At 44.6% G+C, this 20,492-nt stretch overlaps 2 protein-coding genes across 2 annotated transcripts in view; both read right to left on the bottom strand.

Annotated features, from left to right (window-relative positions):
• atp1a2a (ATPase Na+/K+ transporting subunit alpha 2a) overlaps window positions 1–20,492 on the bottom strand; it is a 440,146-nt gene that overhangs the window by 242,467 nt on the left and 177,187 nt on the right. The window contains exon 1 of the mRNA XM_072440595.1: window positions 6,333–6,467. Within this exon, the coding sequence (XP_072296696.1) occupies window positions 6,333–6,423 (91 nt within the window). The 5' untranslated portion in view covers window positions 6,424–6,467. Of the gene's footprint in view, window positions 1–6,332 lie in introns of the transcript that reaches the window.
• The window catches only part of sdhc (succinate dehydrogenase complex, subunit C, integral membrane protein), a 137,340-nt gene that overhangs the window by 86,512 nt on the left and 30,336 nt on the right, over window positions 1–20,492 (bottom strand). The gene's annotated exons all lie outside the window — the stretch shown is intronic.

Consider the following 20,492-nt stretch of genomic DNA (forward strand, 5'->3'; position numbering starts at 1 on the left):
ATGCCGGGACGCCGGGGGGATGTGCAGATGAAATGGTGACGACATGTGGCTCGTTACAGCGCGTCTTCATTAACTAACGAGGTCCTGATAGAGACGGAGTGGATCAGAGTCTTCGAGCTGCTCGAGCTGCTGCCCTCGTGCAAATATGTGTCCAGAGAAGCGGGCGGAGTCACAGATCATTAAAAGTCAGCTCGGTGCCGGCTGATGAGTACTAACGACTTAAGCAAGAAAAATGTGTCTGCTCTTCCCCAAGAGTTTAATATGTTTATGTATTTGTATTTTATTTGTATTTATTTGTATTTTATGTTTTTGTATTTGATGTATTTGTATTTTATGTATTTGTATTTTATGTATTTGTATTTTATTTTTATTTATAATTTATTTGTATTTTTTGTATTTTGTTATGTGTTATGTATGTTACGTATTTATTTGTATATCTATTTGTATTTCTATTTGTATTTATTTTATTTATTTATTTCATTTTGAAGCATATAGCAAAAAAGAAAACACAAATACTGCCTTTAAAACTACAATATCATGCTTCCTTTATTACGACAAATACATTTGTTTTTTTTAGTTCTTCACATTTTACTCTGAAAACCTGATTTATTTTAAGCATTTTTAAAATTGTTGTATATTTGTTAAAACCTGTAGTTGTTTTTTCACAGTTTTTCAAAATGAAATTGTCAGTTTTTGCAGTGGAACTCGACGATATATGTCTAAATTATGTCATTTCAATTCAATCCATGCCCCAAAAACACAAACATAAAACTTGTTTATTTGACTGTTTTTGTCACATTAACTTTACTTTATCGTTAATAATGTTCAATTTCATAAAACTGCTCATGTTTTAGAGAAATAGTCAAAGTAAACTAAGGATTTCACTGTTGTTTGAGGTCAACAATCGTGAATAATTGTAAAATAGTTTCATCGTATCGTTAAAATATTATATTGTGACATCTTTCGACCCAAATAAAGGTGAAAAGTCGTGCGGTCGGACTCGGCAGGGCCTTTCGTCTCTCGCTCCCTCGTTATCGATCTGATGAGCTAATCGCTGCCTCTCTCTGATCCATCGCACTGAATTATTGATGCTAATGCTAACGCTACCACCCGGGCCCCCATTATGACGCCGCCGGGGGCCCGCGCGGCCACGCCCCGTTTTATGTGCTGCACTCAACGTGCCGCAACAAATCACTTTTACCGTCGCCACAACAACGGACACACACGGCAACCGACACACACACACACACACACGAGCCGACAGAGGGGGCGGAGCTCTGCGTTTCTCGTTCAAACTGAATAACATGACGACTTGACAGTAACTTTTAACACTTTACTTTCTCTCAGTCAGGCGTTTCCTCACTTAGATTTGGTGTTAGCGATCCATCTACTGGCAGCAGAGTGGATTATCATGGGGAAAGCTAGCTTGCCCCGGCATGCTAATGTGAGCACGCGGTCGTAATGAACAAGAAAATCACACACACATATTTCACTTGTACACACACACATATTTCACTTGTACACACACATATTTCACTTGTACACACACATATTTCACTTGTACACACACATATTTCACTTGTACACACAAATATTTCACTTGTACACACAAATATTTCTCTTGTACACACACATATTTCACTTGTACACACACATATTTCACTTGTACACACACATATTTCTCTTGTACACACACACATATTTCACTTGTACACACACATATTTCACTTGTACACACACATATTTCACTTGTACACACACATATTTCACTTGTACACACAAATATTTCTCTTGTACACACACATATTTCACTTGTACACACACATATTTCTCTTGTACACACACACATATTTCACTTGTACACACACATATTTCACTTGTACACACACATATTTCACTTGTACACACACATTCCCGTACACACACACATATTCCACTTGTACACACACATATTTCACTTGTACACACACATATTTCACTTGTACACACACATTTCACTAGTACACACACATATTTCACTAGTACACACACATATTTCCTGTACACACAAACATATTTCACTTGTACACACATATTTCACTTGTACACACATATTTCACTTGTACACACACATATTTCACTTGTACACACACATATTTCCCGTACACACACATATCTAACTGGCGTATAGTCGCAGTATCTGATGCGCGCTCGTTCTTCCGGTGAGAGGAGTCGATGGCGTTGATGCGCAGCGTCGAGTTATGATGAAAGCGCCGTGTAATTTCAGATCAAATAAAATTGTCGAAAGAAAAAAGAAGAAAAAAAAGAGCCAAAGAAAGACAAGAAATCCACCTCGATAAAAAGCCGTTCTTTCGGAGACGAAGCGGCGAGGCTTATTGGACACAGAGCCATTTGTCTGACATCAAAAGCTTTCGCCGCAAAAAAAAGAAAATAAAAAAGCGAACAGGAAAATGGACTTTTTGACGGAGAAATTGGGGGTTTTAAGAAATATGACAACAAACAGAGAAAAGAGGAGAAGATCAAACACAATGCATAGTGCGTCAGAGTGAGTTGGTTAGATAGTTAGTTAGTTCATTAGTAAGTTAGTTAGTTAGTTAGTTAGTTAGTTAGTTAGTTAGTTAGTTAGTTAGTTAGTTAGTTAGTTAATTAGTTAATTAGTTAATTTGTTAGTTAGGAAAACACACAAAAACCCAGTACGGAAATGTAGAAACGTGTAAAAAGGCCGTCAAAACTCAAGATTTACTCCCAAATCTCGAGATAAATCACAAAATGCTCCTAAAAATCCTCCAAACAGAAAAACAGAAAACGTCAACAACAGATGGAGAGAGAAAACGTCAAAAAAGACAATTTAGCATCAATTACGAAGATACGTTTGTTCAGAAGCAGGACCACGCCTCTTTCACGCCCCTTCCTGCGGCTGCACTATTTAAGCCTCCAGATCACACATATCAGCGTTCGTGACTTCGTGCCCCTGACATCATTTTGGCGACGCCCAGCTCTGCCTGTGATGACCGCTGGGATCTGAAGCCCCACACACACACACACACACACACACACACACACACACACACACACTAACACACACACACACTAACACACACACACACACACACTAACACACACACACACACACTAACACACACACACACTAACACACACACACACACACACACACACTAACACACACACACACGCACTAACACACACACACACACACACTAACACACACTAACACACACACACACACACACTAACACACACACACACACACACACACTAACACACACACTAACACACACACGCACGCACACACACGCACACACACTAACACACTAACACACACGCACACACACACACACTAACACACACACGCACACACACTAACACACACACACTAACACACACACACTAACACACACACACACACGCACACACACACACACTAACACACACACACTAACACACACACACACACTAACACACACACGCACGCACACACACGCACACACACTAACACACTAACACACACACGTACACACACTAACACACACACACTAACACACACACACGCACACACACACACACTAACACACACACACGCACACACACAAACACACACACACACTAACATACACACACACACACTAACACACACACACACTAACACACACACTAACACACACACACACTAACACACATACGCCGGGCCGGTAGCTTCCATATGTCCATAAATATGCATGCAGCAGCACTAATGCATTTAGACTTGTCGGATGGCGTGGGCGAGCGCGGGGGAGCAGGGCACGACTGGAGATCACACATGGTAATGAGTCCAGGCCGAGCCTTCTGGATCGCGCAGGTAAAAAAATGTGTTAGCACAGAATTAGAGAACTGGGACTATAACAGACGCTGAGGTGTGTTCTACCACGATAAACGATCACGTCAAAACTACTGACGCGATGACCTTAAAGGGCATGTGACACGATAAACTGCACGTGTCACTCAAATGTAGAGAACGCAAGTATGTTTAGGATTTGACTAAACATTTTGCCTTTTTGTCCAAGTTTGACCATTTATGTAAAGTTTATAGTTGTACTTCCTGGTTGGACGTGAGCATAAATATGAGGTAGTTAATTCCACAGCTGTTTCCATAGCAACCAGACTGTAAACAAGAGCCAAACTCCACATAAATGACACAAAAGTTCTGATCTGACACACAATAACACCATAAAACACCTTTATTTTAGTCCAACCACAACGACGACACGCGCACAACACGTTCCACGGCAAGTTTGCGATCGATAAAAAGAAAAGTCGACACTGAAACTGTCTCTGTGTCGCACACTGATGACATCACAGAGGGACTCAGCTCCACTTCCTGTCATTTTAAACTCTTCTTTTTCCAAATTTCTTCACAAACTGCAACTTAACGGAAGTAAAACTGTGATAAATATTTACCACAGGTTTTATAAGACCAAACTAAGTCAGAATTAGAAAAACAGCAGAACCTTCAGGAAGCCACATAAACCCTTTCCTAAAAGCAGTCTGGCAGCCGGAATTAGCGCCGGAGTCGGACTAAAAAGAAGGGATGATACTCGTCTGATGTCGTTCCGCCGCAGCGTCTTCACCGCGGATCAGGGGAAGAACAACGAGACGCGCACGCCACCTTCCACGGCAAGTTTGCGATCGATAAAAAGTATAAACGGCGCTAAAGGTATAAAACACGGCCATGATACTAAAGAATGGGGTCAATACTGATACACAATGAACCAGCGACTGCGTTTGTACTTCGATCACAGAGGTTTATAGTACTTTTACGACGCTTCGGCCAGCGCGGCGCTGCCCCTTGTGGTGCTGCGGAGAAGGACGAGTATTTTCTTAGGCTGTACTTGATGTGGAACGCGCTTTAAACTTAAAATAACAGTACTTTAATTATGTTAGCGTGTGTTTTATACTAGTGCTGATAAAGTTCAAGTTCATTCAAAAACTGTTCAGAAAAGGTCTTGTTTATGTGAGTATTTTCTGTGTGAGTGAAGAGGAGATTACTGCTCCATGAAGTTAAAACAAAGAAAATGTTGTTGTGAATAAAGTAAATATTCAATAGTCATTTGGCCCCTGACCGTCTTATTACAAGTAGAAAACTCACAAACTCGTTTCAGTCTCGAGCAGTTTTGTAGTAAATATTTGAGGATCGTTTGAAATCCTGGTGCGACGAGGAGCCAAGCGCCGAGCGCCGAGCAGGAATGTGAAGTGTGTGAGCTGCAAACACGTGAAGGTCACACACACCACGACCTGCAGAACAACACCGGCCCCGAGGAGGCATTTAACCAGGACTGGACCCGGACTGGACCCGGACTGGACCCGGACTGGACCAGGATTACAACAAGGACTATTCACCACAACTAAACCAAGATTAAAACAGCCAAACCAGGTCTAAACCAGGTCTAAACCAGGTCTAAACCAGGTCTAAACCAGGTCTAAACCAGGTCTAAACCAGGACTAAACCAGGTCTAAACCAGGACTAAACCAGGTCTAAACCAGGTCTAAACCAGGTCTAAACCAGGACTAAACCAGGAAGGAACCAATATTAAAACCAAATCACTTAATCTGGAAAATCTTATTGTTAAAATACAGAACAAGACCAAGTTTACAGCAGGTCAAAACCGATCAAAACCAGGTCAAAATAAGTCTAAAACCAAGAATGAAGTGTTTCAGCTTCACCGTATTGAAAGATAAGTTTATGTAGTCCTGCATTTGCATCCTAAAATAAAGGTCAATACTTCTCTTCTTTTTTGTGAAGAATAATTCAAATTGGCCATAAATATTGACCTCAAAATATCGGCAGAACTTGTCGAGCTGCGTTTAGAAAACACTGTCGGAAATGAAGATAAACGCGATTTCAAGATCTAATCTGGTCATTTTACACGGAACAGAGAGGCAGAAGAACACAATCTCACAGTTTAAACCACGCCAGCTGCATTGATCACTACATAACTAAAGTATGCCAAACTTCTCGTTGTCAAATGCCAAACACAAACATTAAAATGAACAAGTTAAAAGTGTATTTGAAGCAACACTTTCTTAAGATAAAGATCATACCATTTGAACAAAAACAACACTCCCGCATTGCCAAATCCAGCACTTTCTGACACAGCATGTGGCGCTAATATTGAAATGACCCACTCAGCGCATCATTTCCAATCCCGAAAACACATTGAAACCGTCATGTCTCGCCCACATCGTAGACCCAGTCCCCAGCCGCAACACAAAACGCAGACGAAACCATAGCAAGACACACACAAAAAAAACACACTGCGACTGGAAGGGATCCTCACCGAACAGCGTGTTGCTGTGGACGACCGCCGCCAGCAGCAGGGTCAGTACTCCGGCTCTCCACACGGGGCAGGCAGGAGACGGGGCGGCCATTTTGGAGCGGTGTCGGGGGGTTCCCAGGAGGAGCGCTTCAGAGTGTCCCCTGCACAAGAGCGACACAATCAGCAAGAGGGGAAAAATAAACAAGGCACCCGCTAGCGTCTGTTAGCTAGCGTTAGCGTCACTCGAAGCGCGCTAGGTCCCCGCGGAGGAGCTAGCATGGACGAGTGCGAGCGGGCGAATGTTCCGCTCGACTGGGTGTGATATAGACACTTGTTAGCATTACGCCGCGTTGCATTTGTACTCGGAGGTCGGAGCGCGGACCCCGGAGGGACGTTTTCTCTGAGTTTCCGTGTTCCGGCGTCAAATCGGGAAAAACGATGAGCCGTGGATTATAGTTTATGCACATTAACGACTCAAAACAAGTCGTACAAACCAGGAAAGTGTTCAAATCAGCCAAAATATGGAGCTAAATAGGTACATTTACAGTTTATAAAGTATTGTCTGAGAGTGAGTGTTAGCTTTTGTTGACGTTAGCTCCCTGCTGGCGTTAGCATCACAGAACATGTAAACGTGCAGCGGCTCAACAGCAGGAGCAGCTTCACAAACAGAGACAACAGGAGGAACTAAAGGTGAAATAACACAAGAACTGTCACTATTTTAACTGATGGTGTTAGCTCGGAAAATGGAATGTAGCATTAGCCTCTGTTCATCACAGAATATGACAAACCAGGGCCGTTTTGACCCGGGACAGTCCCAGTTTGGAGCCCTGTGTCCCACGTCCCGGCAGGTGTGTCCACAACCATCGATCGGTCCCAGTTTTACACAAGACATGTCCCACTTTTGAGACAACGGTAAAGAGGGGGATATATTGTCGTTCCTTTGTCCAAAATATACAACTATGACTTTAGAATAAGCAGAACACACAAAACGCACTCATTTCCACTGATACAAGTCTTTCAGATGATGCACTGACCCACAAGTGACCCGTGGATGGACCGAGAGGATAAACATGTACTTAATTACACACAAACACACTTTATACACTTTTATTATCACTCGCCATCGCGTCCCAGTTTTTACATTTTAAAAGTAGGGTTTTTGAAGACTAACAAGCCCCGCCCACATTAAAAACACGACTAGCGCCAAATGTTGCGCGCATGCTAACAACCTCGTAATAAACATGTTTGACAATGACGTTTCTGTTATCTTACAGTGATGCTTTAGAAACTAGAGGTTGAAGTTGGACATTGACAGTTCTATTACTCGTTGGCAAACGTGAAAAACATAAAAACATTACCATTTGTCCGTCTACAAATGACAAAATGGATAAGGATAGACACTTATATATTATTGTTATTATTATTATTATTATTATTATTATTATATTGTAGCCTAAATGTGAAAAGTACATTTTAAAGCAATCATCACTACAGTAAAAACATGTACTATAAATGTACGGAGAAACAGTATGTGTAGAATCATAGAGTAGTGCTTTCCCAGATTTTGGTACAATTACTCAAGTATATTTCCTTGTGTGATTCAATACTCAGAGTAGTTTGCAGAAACTTGAATATATTTGACAGTAAAAGGCAGAACTAAAGTAACAAAAGTGACAAAAGCTTCATATTTAAACTATTTGAACATTTGTGTTTTCCTGCTTCAGATACGGTTCAGTTCAGTCCGTCCTTTTGGAAATACCAGATTTTGCGCTTTATTTCACGATTCGTCCTTTCCGATCGCAGCAACTTCACATTCTACATCCGCTGTTTCCCCGTTGGCTTCTCACCGCTGCTCCAGCAACTTCTGTTCCTTTATCAGTTACCGAATCCAAACGACTAGATTCTCATCTCTTTGAAACCGCCACGGAAAACAATCCCAAACAAAGTATATATCTTTGGAGCGGGGCAGAAGGGAAGCTGAGTGCGCCGCGAGCCGCTGTAATCCGGCCCGTCCTGTTAATGTCACGCCCGATAACGGCGATACAGTTAAGATGTCTGAAAGGTTAGGCTATTGTCCTGTTGATTGGGCCCATCCTTCAGTGTCAGCCGGTCCAAATGTCAGGGGCGGCGCGGTGGTGGTGGTGGTGGTGGCTCACCCGAGGGTCCGGCTCCACCCCAGAACGGTGTCAAACATAGAAAATACGTACGTGGCGCGGTTTGGAGTGCACAAATGAACTTTTCACGGTTGTAAAAAGAAATCGGTGGCAATTTGGTCGACTAGAGACGTGAGCGTGGATCGATCGACTGAAAGGTGGAGGTGGAGCTGGCAATCGCTCGTAAAACGATGAAGTATCTGTATGTTATGACCTAAACTGCACTCAGACGACCCAAAGCTCGCAGGATTGTATAGAAACTAACTATTTACAGAATAGTACCGCTAGAAATTTCCTCAGAGACCAAAAAAACTCACCCTTGAATCCTTAGAATCCAAGTCAAATTACATCAAAAATACATCATCAATCGCCCTCGTGTTTTCCAGTATTTTTACTCTTTTGTGCAGTTATTCATCCATTGACTGCGTCCGAACAATCAGTCGTCTCACAAAACGTGTCGAACCCCAAAGAAATGACATTGAGCCCCGGGGACCCTCTAACTGTGAGGCGATATCGTCCTGCGAAGAGCCATCGCGTCGTAGAGCAAAGAGCTTAAGCGGTATTACCTACAGCCATTTATAAATACATACAAAATGCAACAAAAACACAAAGACGTTTTATAACAAAGACAGCGACATTATTAAATCAAAAATATGAAAAATGGTATTATTATTTTCATCAATACGACACTTTTAGCAAACATTCTCCATCTCGAAGCGTTCAGTCCACATCTTTCAATCGTTTATTTGGTCGATAACGCATTTAAAAAGACTCGATGGACAATAGAATTAATAAAAATAAGAATTGCTGACGCGAAAATAATCGTTTTTTGCTACAATTTCCATTCGTAGATTTTCGATGCTACGTAGTTGTTTGTGTCGTTTGTTTTTCCACCACATTAGAAGGAAAAGTCTAAGTCTCGATGGATGAACGGTGAAAAGGTTTCTCCGCAGACGCACACGGGACTGAAAGCACGGGCGATGACACGAGACCTTCTGGGTTCATTTGGTGGCGCTAAAGGTCGACGACCGGGTTTCCAACCAAGGAATCGGCTCGTTAGTCTGACGGCGACGTCTTTCAAAACGCTTTTTACACGTTCCACCGAAAGATGGAACGTGTCGTCGCGCGGAAATTCGGATTATCGCGACTGGCGCAAATACTTGTCCAACGGTTACGCAGCATTTGAGTGGAAGAATGTAGTGTTTTCAGATTATTATGAGCACAATTTCTCCATTTAGTGCAGGATAAAGCTGGATTTCAAATTTTTAACACATTCAACAGCGAAAAGACAACATTTTGTGAATTTTATTGCCAGTCGCCGATGCGTAAACTTTCAATAACCAGTATGCATCGCCCTCTTGTGGCCAATAACCAATATTTGGAAGATTTCAGCTATAATACATAGACTTAAATGAACGCGATCACAGGTGTTTTTATTGTCGTGAAAAAACTCGGAAAAACTAGCACTTTTGCTGTGAAAGCGCTTGTTTCTCCACAAACTTGACTTGTAACGTTTCTGCTGGAGGGTCTGCCGCCTGCTCGTCTCCGTGGAGATGGTCTCACTTTGCCACCAACAGTCCAAAGTTTGGTTTTAACGTTCCTTCTCCGTGACGTAATTTAGGAAACAAATTCACTTTTCAAGTTTGTCTAAAAAAGAAAAAATGAATCGCTAACAATTTGGTCGACTGGAGACGAGCCGTGTGCGTCGATTAATCAACTAAAACGACTAATTATCCGTATGATCCAACCCAAACTGCACTCAGAAGAACACGATCTCACAGGATTTTAGAGAAATCAACTATTTACAGAAAAGAACAGCTAGATATTTCCTCAGAGACAAAAAAAAACTCTCCCTTGAATCCTTATAATCTCAGTAAAAATAAAAAAAACGTTGGTCGACAAAGACATTCATCAATCGCTATTTATCTAGACTTTGATGACACATTTCCATTCGCCTGCTGTTCGTGAACTTTGCTTTGGAATTTCCCCTACCGTGGAACAAATAAAAGTCGTCTTATCTTGTATTATTTGGATATAGCTAAATTTTTTTAGACCCAAAATGTTGAGAGATTTGACCAAAACGAAAAGGAACATCTGTAAAAGGTCGTTCATCGCCACTGTCCTGAATCCCACTGATTTTTATCGTGTGCAGGCGAAGGCAGCGGACGATGGACGATGATGGACGATGATGGACGATGATGGACGATGATGGATGATGATGGACGATAACAACCCACACATTCTGCCTTCCCCTCGTTATCAATTAATCAGCAAAGTCAATGTGCGTTCGACGGAGTGGGTTCGAGCTTCTCCGGGCGACTTCTGCGGCTGTTAGAACCCCACGAAATATTTGCCGAATCAATTTGGAGCGCGAAAACTCCTTTGTGACATAATGTAGGAAACAAATTCACTTTCCACGTTTCGTTAAGATGATGGACGACGATGGACGACGATGGACGACAATGTACGACGATGGACGACGATGGACGATGGATAAAGTTTGTTTTTTTTATCTCAGAACAGACAAATAAAGTCGTAGACGTGGACGTTAACAACCCACACATTCTGCCTCCCCCTCGTTATCAATTAACCACGAACGCGAAGTCGATGTGCGTTCGACGGAGTGCGTTCGTGCTTCTCCGGGCGACTTCTGCGGCCATTAGAAGCCCACGAATACTCGCCGAATCAATTTGGAGCGCTCAGACTCGGTGCCGCGCCCCTTCTCCAGCTAAGCAGTAGCCATGGCTCGGCAGGTTGTTTATCGATTCGCTGGTGTCGCTGGCGGGGGGGTCGGTAGTCGAGGTGATAGTGTGTGTGTGTGTGTGTGGGTGTGTGTGTGTGTGTGTGTTGGTCGGGGGTAGGTAGGTCCGGTAATGAGAGGGGGAGACCAGTGGTGCGGCCGAAGAGAGGAGCTGTGATGGGGCAGGGGAGCGTGAGAGGAGGTGGGGGTGGTGTTGTGGGTGGTGATGGGGGTGGTGTTGGCGGTGGTGGAGCTTTATTCATCCGCCTTAACAAGCTGAAGCCGAGCAGCGCCAAATTCCGCGGCTAATTGGAAAAAAAGGCAAGGCTGGCTCGCTGACAATTTACACGAGAGGGGGGGATGTCCACGGCGGGGGGGAGAGGGAAGAGGCGGCGTTTGAACGGCGGGGGCCGGAGGCTGTTCGCCCTGATTTTAGACGCGTTCCGGGGCCGGGGCAGAGTTCAGACGGGATCGCGGTTGGATCCGTGTCGTTTGTCCTAATTTAACGCCTTAACAAGTTGGGCTTGTGTTTAAGAGTTTGATGTCGTAATTTCAGACGGAGGACGAGAGAATCGCTTCTCACTGGGCCGCAACTCCAAAGAGCCTGACCAAAGACACCGTTACTGACCAAAGACACCGTTACTGACCAAAGACACCGTTACTGACCAAAGACACCGTTACTGACCAAAGACACAGTTAATGACCAAAGACACCGTTACTGACCAAAGACACCGTTACTGACCAAAGACAGCGTTACTGACCAAAGACACCGTTACTGACCAAAGACAGCGTTACTGACCAAAGACACCGTTAATGACCAAAGACACCGTTACTGACCAAAGACACAGTTACTGACCAAAGACACAGTTAATGACCAAAGACACAGTTACTGACCAAAGACACAGTTAATGACCAAAGACACCGTTACTGACCAAAGACACCGTTACTGACCAAAGACATCGTTACTGACCAAAGACACAGTTAATGACCAAAGACACCGTTACTGACCAAAGACACCGTTACTGACCAAAGACACTGTTACTGACCAAAGACACCGTTACTGACCAAAGACAGTTACTGACCAAAGACAGCGTTACTGACCAAAGACACAGTTACTGACCAAAGACACCGTTACTGACCAAAGCCACCGTTACTGACCCAAGACAGCGTTAATGACCAAAGACAGCGTTACTGACCAAAGACACCGTTAATGACCAAAGACACCGTTACTGACCAAAGACAGTTACTGACCAAAGACACCGTTAATGATCAAAGACATCGTTACTGACCAAAGACACCGTTACTGACCAAAGACAGCGTTACTGACCAAAGACACCGTTACTGACCAAAGACAGCGTTACTGACCAAAGACACCGTTAATGACCAAAGACACCATTACTGACCAAAGACACAGTTACTGACCAAAGACACCGTTACTGACCAAAGACATTGTTACTGACCAAAGACACAGTTAATGACCAAAGACACAGTTACTGACCAAAGACACAGTTAATGACCAAAGACACCGTTACTGACCAAAGACACCGTTACTGACCAAAGACACCGTTACTGACCAAAGACATCGTTACTGACCAAAGACACCGTTACTGACCAAAGACACAGTTACTGACCAAAGACACAGTTAATGACCAAAGACACAGTTACTGACCAAAGACACAGTTAATGACCAAAGACACCGTTACTGACCAAAGACAGTTACTGACCAAAGACACCGTTACTGACCAAAGACACAGTTAATGACCAAAGACACCGTTACTGACCAAAGACACCGTTACTGACCAAAGACAGCGTTACTGACCAAAGACACCGTTACTGACCAAAGACAGCGTTACTGACCAAAGACACCGTTAATGACCAAAGACACCGTTACTGACCAAAGACACAGTTACTGACCAAAGACACAGTTAATGACCAAAGACACAGTTACTGACCAAAGACACCGTTACTGACCAAAGACATTGTTACTGACCAAAGACACAGTTAATGACCAAAGACACAGTTACTGACCAAAGACACAGTTAATGACCAAAGACACCGTTACTGACCAAAGACACCGTTACTGACCAAAGACACCGTTAATGACCAAAGACACCGTTACTGACCAAAGACACAGTTACTGACCAAAGACACAGTTAATGACCAAAGACACAGTTACTGACCAAAGACACAGTTAATGACCAAAGACACCGTTACTGACCAAAGACACCGTTACTGACCAAAGACACCGTTACTGACCAAAGACATCGTTACTGACCAAAGACACAGTTAATGACCAAAGACACCGTTACTGACCAAAGACACCGTTACTGACCAAAGACACTGTTACTGACCAAAGACACCGTTACTGACCAAAGACAGTTACTGACCAAAGACACCGTTAATGATCAAAGACATCGTTACTGACCAAAGACAGCGTTACTGACCAAAGACACAGTTACTGACCAAAGACACCGTTACTGACCAAAGCCACCGTTACTGACCCAAGACAGCGTTAATGACCAAAGACAGCGTTACTGACCAAAGACACCGTTAATGACCAAAGACACCGTTACTGACCAAAGACAGTTACTGACCAAAGACACCGTTAATGATCAAAGACATCGTTACTGACCAAAGACAGCGTTACTGACCAAAGACACAGTTACTGACCAAAGACACCGTTAATGATCAAAGACATCGTTACTGACCAAAGACAGCGTTACTGACCAAAGACACCGTTACTGACCAAAGACACCGTTACTGACCAAAGACACAGTTAATGACCAAAGACACCGTTACTGACCAAAGACACCGTTACTGACCAAAGACACCGTTACTGACCAAAGACAGCGTTACTGACCAAAGACACCGTTAATGACCAAAGACACCGTTACTGACCAAAGACACAGTTACTGACCAAAGACACAGTTAATGACCAAAGACACAGTTACTGACCAAAGACACAGTTAATGACCAAAGACACCGTTACTGACCAAAGACACCGTTACTGACCAAAGACACCGTTACTGACCAAAGACATCGTTACTGACCAAAGACACAGTTAATGACCAAAGACACCGTTACTGACCAAAGACACCGTTACTGACCAAAGACACTGTTACTGACCAAAGACACCGTTACTGACCAAAGACAGTTACTGACCAAAGACACCGTTAATGATCAAAGACATCGTTACTGACCAAAGACAGCGTTACTGACCAAAGACACAGTTACTGACCAAAGACACCGTTACTGACCAAAGCCACCGTTACTGACCCAAGACAGCGTTAATGACCAAAGACAGCGTTACTGACCAAAGACACCGTTAATGACCAAAGACACCGTTACTGACCAAAGACAGTTACTGACCAAAGACACCGTTAATGATCAAAGACATCGTTACTGACCAAAGACAGCGTTACTGACCAAAGACACAGTTACTGACCAAAGACACCGTTAATGATCAAAGACATCGTTACTGACCAAAGACAGCGTTACTGACCAAAGACACCGTTACTGACCAAAGACAGCGTTACTGACCAAAGACACCGTTACTGACCAAAGACAGCGTTACTGACCAAAGACACCGTTAATGACCAAAGACACCGTTACTGACCAAAGACACAGTTACTGACCAAAGACACCGTTACTGACCAAAGACATTGTTACTGACCAAAGACACAGTTAATGACCAAAGACACAGTTAATGACCAAAGACACCGTTACTGACCAAAGACACCGTTACTGACCAAAGACATCGTTACTGACCAAAGACACAGTTAATGACCAAAGACACCGTTACTGACCAAAGACACCGTTACTGACCAAAGACACTGTTACTGACCAAAGACACCGTTACTGACCAAAGACAGTTACTGACCAAAGACACCGTTAATGATCAAAGACATCGTTACTGACCAAAGACAGCGTTACTGACCAAAGACACAGTTACTGACCAAAGACACCGTTACTGACCAAAGCCACCGTTACTGACCCAAGACAGCGTTAATGACCAAAGACACCGTTACTGACCAAAGACACCGTTAATGACCAAAGCCACCGTTACTGACCCAAGACAGCGTTAATGACCAAAGACATTGTTACTGACCAAAGACAGCGTTAATGACCAAAGACACCGTTACTGACCAAAGACACAATTAATGACCAAAGACACCGTTACTGACCAAAGACACCGTTAATGACCAAAGACACCGTTACTGACCAAAGACAGCGTTAATGACCAAAGACACCGTTACTGACCAAAGACACCGTTAATGACCAAAGACATTGTTACTGACCAAAGACACAGTTACTGACCAAAGACACCGTTACTGACCAAAGACATCGTTACTGACCAAAGACACAATTAATGACCAAAGACACCGTTACTGACCAAAGACACAGTTACTGACCAAAGACATCGTTACTGACCAAAGACACAGTTACTGACCAAAGACATCGTTACTGACCAAAGACACAGTTACTGACCAAAGACATCGTTATTGACCAAAGACACAGTTAATGACCAAAGACGCCGTTACTGACCAAAGACGCCGTTACTGACCAAAGACACCGTTACTGACCAAAGACACCGTTACTGACCAAAGACACAGTTTTTTGGCAGCAGGCTAACACGTCCAGAGATACATCTGCCAAAACAACAACTCTTAGCCTTTAAATATTAGCGTACATTAGCCTTTAAACATTAGCGTACATTATTCTTTAAACATTATCGTGCATTAGCCTTTAAACATTAGCCGTTAAACATTAGCCGTTAAACATTAGCCTTTAAGCATTAGTCTTTAAACATTAGCCTTTAAACATTAGCATACCTACATTAGCTTTGGCGTCTCATGGTTTAGAACTGAAGATAAAGTTTGCAGTAAACACCAGGTGTTCCTTCATCAGGACCGGTGCTAACACCATCTACAGGCAGCAGAGGGAATTACCATAGAGAAATAAGCAAAAGCTTGACCCAGACATGCTAATGTTTGCATGAAGGTGATTTGAGTCAGAAATGCTCAGAGTCTGTGATGGTTTATACCTTTAACAAACGTGAGACATTTCAAACCAAGTGTTTTGTGAGGCCCAGAGGGAGGCCCTCGTTAGCAGGAATAATGAAACAAGCTTTAAAGAACTTAAATACAACTTCAGGTATGTTTTTGAAGAGGGAACAAAACAACAACACGGTTTATTTGTTAAAAGCTTAAAAAGTCAGTTTTACACAATAGATGTTAATTCAAAGCTAAACAGTGGAACAGCCACAGAAACTGCAGGTCAAAAACATTTAGAATAAATGGATTTAGACTTAAGCTTCAAATCTCCTCTGGTTCAACACTCAACATTCTGATGATGATGACATAATCTCAAGCTCTAGTGAGACGACCGGACAGAAGTAAACATTATTTTTAAGTCCTTTCTGCAGGTTTGTTAAGATAAGATAAGATAAGATAATCCTTTATTGTCCCACATGGGGAAATTTCATTGGTGCAACGCAGGTAGATCCAGAGGTAGATACAGAAGAACAGATCACTTATAGGAAGTCTGAAAAACACTTTCAGTAGAAGATCTCCTATAAATAAATAAAAACTCCCATAGACAAATAAATAAATAAATACCATTGCATGTGATCCCGACAGTAATTGCACATGAATATGTGTCACGACAGCACATGAATTGCTGAACAAAGCCACAATTTAAAGCTAGAAACAAATCATTTCACAGTTTTTGTGTCGATAGAAGACACTGAACTTTGTTCTAGTTTTTGTTTCATGTCGATGGTTCCAGTATTTACACAGAAATGAACCACAAACCAGGAGAAAACAGAATTTGAATAGTGTTTGAATGGGCAAAAGCAGAAATACCATATCCGGCCCAAGTTCAGCCCTGGTTCGGATTTAAGTGTTTTTATTGTTTTATTTCATTTCCATTTTAGCCGCGGTTTAGCCTCGATGCGCCGTCGTCTTATTTGAATGTTGACGCCGCGATCACGTTTCAGCTGAACTTTATCTGCCCCTCCCCCGTCACAACTCTGTTCAGTGTTTACGCTGTAGCTCCGGTGGTAGCTCCGGTGGTAGTTTTGGTAGTAGCTCTGGTGGTAGCTCTGGTGGTAGTTTTGTTAGTACCTCCGGTGGTAGCTCCGGTGGTAGCTCCGGTGGTAGCTCCAGTTGTAGTTTTGGTGGTAGCTCCGGTGGTAGCTCCAGTGGTAGCTCCAGTGGTAGTTTTGGTAGTACCTCCGGTGGTAGCTCTGGTGGTAGCTCTGGTGGTAGCTCTGGTGGTAGCTCTGGCAGTAGCTTCAGTTGTAGTTTTGGTGGTAGCTCTGGTGGTAGCTCCAGTGGTAGCTCCTGTGGTAGTTCCGTTTGTAGTTTTGGTGGTAGCTCCGGTGGTAGCTCCGGTGGTAATTCAGGTTGTAGATTTGGTGGTAGCTCCGGTGGTAGCTCCGGTGGTAGCTCAGGGTGGTAGCTCCGGTGGTAGTTCCGGTGGTAGCTCCAGTGGTAGCTCCGGTGGTAGCTCCAGTGGTAGCTCCGGTGGTAGCTCCGGTGGTAGTTTTGGTGGTAGCTCCGGTGGTAGTTCAGGTTATAGTTTTGGTGGTAGCTCCGGTGATAGTTCAGGTTATAGTTTTGGTGGTAGCTCCGGTGGTAGTTCAGGTTATAGTTTTGGTGGTAGCTCCGGTGGTAGTTCAGGTTATAGTTTTGGTGGTAGCTCCGGTGGTAGCTCCGGCGGTAGCTCCGGCGGTAGCTCCGGTGGTGGCGGAATACGATGAGAAAAATCTGTCACGTTTATGTAAAAGAGCGAGGAAAGAGTCGTGGCTCAAGCTCCACCGCGGCCGTGTTATTGACGACAGATGATCAATTATGAATGATTGACAAAGCACTGTAAAAACATAAAGTCTGTTCTCATTGATTCGTGGCCAGTTCAGCGAATGATCCAAACTAAACTGAACTTTAACGACACCGACTGTTTTACACTTGTGTTTTTATTTAGCCTGTTCACCTCCTGCTCCTTGTACACTCACACACATGTCCGCACGGCGAAGGCCTCTGGGGCGGAGCTACAAAATATAAATAATAATATATGATATAAATAATAATAAATTAAGACGTAAATACAATAAAAGCAGGAGCAGAGGGCGGGGCATGTGTAGGGGACGGTGCAGGAGCAGAGGGCGGGGCATGTGTAGGGGACGGTGCAGGAGCAGAGGGCGGGGCATGTGTAGGGGACGGTGCAGGAGCAGAGGGCGGGGCATGTGTAGGGGACGGTGCAGGAGCAGAGGGCGGGGCAGGTGCAGGGGGCGGGGCAGGAGCAGGTCCACACACTGCCGGCGGTTTATCTTTCACCAAACGCAGACGCAACTAATGTCACAACTAAAGAAAGTCGGAACTCGGAAGATCCCAACGCCGAGGACAACAGGACGACTGGACAACTGGACGACTGGACAACTGGACAACTGGACAACAGGACGACAGGACGACTGGATGACTGGACAACTGGACAACTGGACAACAGGACGACAGGACGACTGAATGATTGGACAACTGGACAACTGGACAACAGGACGACAGGACGACTGGATGACTGGACGACTGGACAACTGGACGACTGGTCGACTGGACGACTGGACAACAGGACGACAGGACGACTGGACGACTGGACGACAGGACGACTGGACAACTGGACGATGTTAGGCCTTTACCCCCCAAACGTTTGGTTTCATGTCATTTCTTTAGGTTTCCTCAGGATAAATGAAAGTATTGGAACGGTTTAGGCCTAAAAAACTAAATATCAGCCCGAAGACTTCATCTAAAACCCTAACATAGACATACATATGTCTAATGGACCCAACAGCCACTGACCATGAGCCACTGACCATGAGCCACTGACCAACAGCCACTGACAAACAGCCACTGACCATGAGCCACTGACCATGAGCCACTGACCAACAGCCACTGACCATGAGCCACTGACCATGAGCCACTGACCATGAGCCAGTGACCATGAGCCACTGACCATGAGCCACTGACCATGAGCCAGTGACCCTGAGCCACTGACCATGAGCCACTGAACAACAGCCACTGACCATGAGCCACTGACCATGAGCCACTGACCATGAGCCAGTGACCATGAGCCACTGACCATGAGCCAGTGACCATGAGCCACTGACCATGAGCCACTGACCAACAGCCACTGACCATGAGCCAGTGACCATGAGCCACTGACCAACAGCCACTGACCATGAGCCACTGACCATGAGCCAGTGACCATGAGCCACTGACCATGAGCCACTGACCATGAGCCACTGACCAACAGCCACTGACCATGAGCCAGTGACCATGAGCCACTGACCAACAGCCACTGACCATGAGCCACTGACCATGAGCCACTGACCATGAGCCAGTGACCATGAGCCACTGACCAACAGCCACTGACCATGAGCCACTGACAATGAGCCACTGACCATGAGCCACTGACCAACAGCCACTGACCATGAGCCACTGACCAACAGCCACTGACCATGAGCCACTGACCATGAGCCAGTGACCATGAGCCACTGACCATGAGCCACTGACCATGAGCCACTGACCAACAGCCACTGACCATGAGCCACTGACCATGAGCCAGTGACCATGAGCCACTGACCATGAGCCACTGACCAACAGCCACTGACCATGAGCCAGTGACCATGAGCCACTGACCATGAGCCACTGACCATGAGCCACTGACCAACAGCCACTGACCATGAGCCACTGACCATGAGCCAGTGACCATGAGCCACTGACCATGAGCCACTGACCAACAGCCACTGACCATGAGCCACTGACCATGAGCCAGTGACCATGAGCCACTGACCATGAGCCACTGACCATGAGCCACTGACCATGAGCCACTGACCAACAGCCACTGACCATGAGCCACTGACCATGAGCCAGTGACCATGAGCCACTGACCATGAGCCAGTGACCATGAGCCACTGACCATGAGCCAGTGACCATGAGCCACTGACCATGAGCCACTGACCATGAGCCACTGACCATGAGCCACTGACCAACAGCCACTGACCATGAGCCACTGACCATGAGCCAGTGACCATGAGCCACTGACCATGAGCCAGTGACCATGAGCCACTGACCATGAGCCAGTGACCATGAGCCACTGACCATGAGCCAGTGACCATGATCCACTGACCATGAGCCACTGACCATGAGCCACTGACCATGAGCCAGTGACCATGAGCCACTGACCATGAGCCACTGACCATGAGCCACTGACCAACAGCCACTGACCATGAGC

This window comes from Eucyclogobius newberryi, unplaced genomic scaffold (genome assembly GCF_026437365.1).
Source record: "Eucyclogobius newberryi isolate DKJ021-1_F unplaced genomic scaffold, fEucNew1.0.hap1 SCAF_12, whole genome shotgun sequence".
Lineage (NCBI taxonomy): Eukaryota > Metazoa > Chordata > Actinopteri > Gobiiformes > Gobiidae > Eucyclogobius > Eucyclogobius newberryi.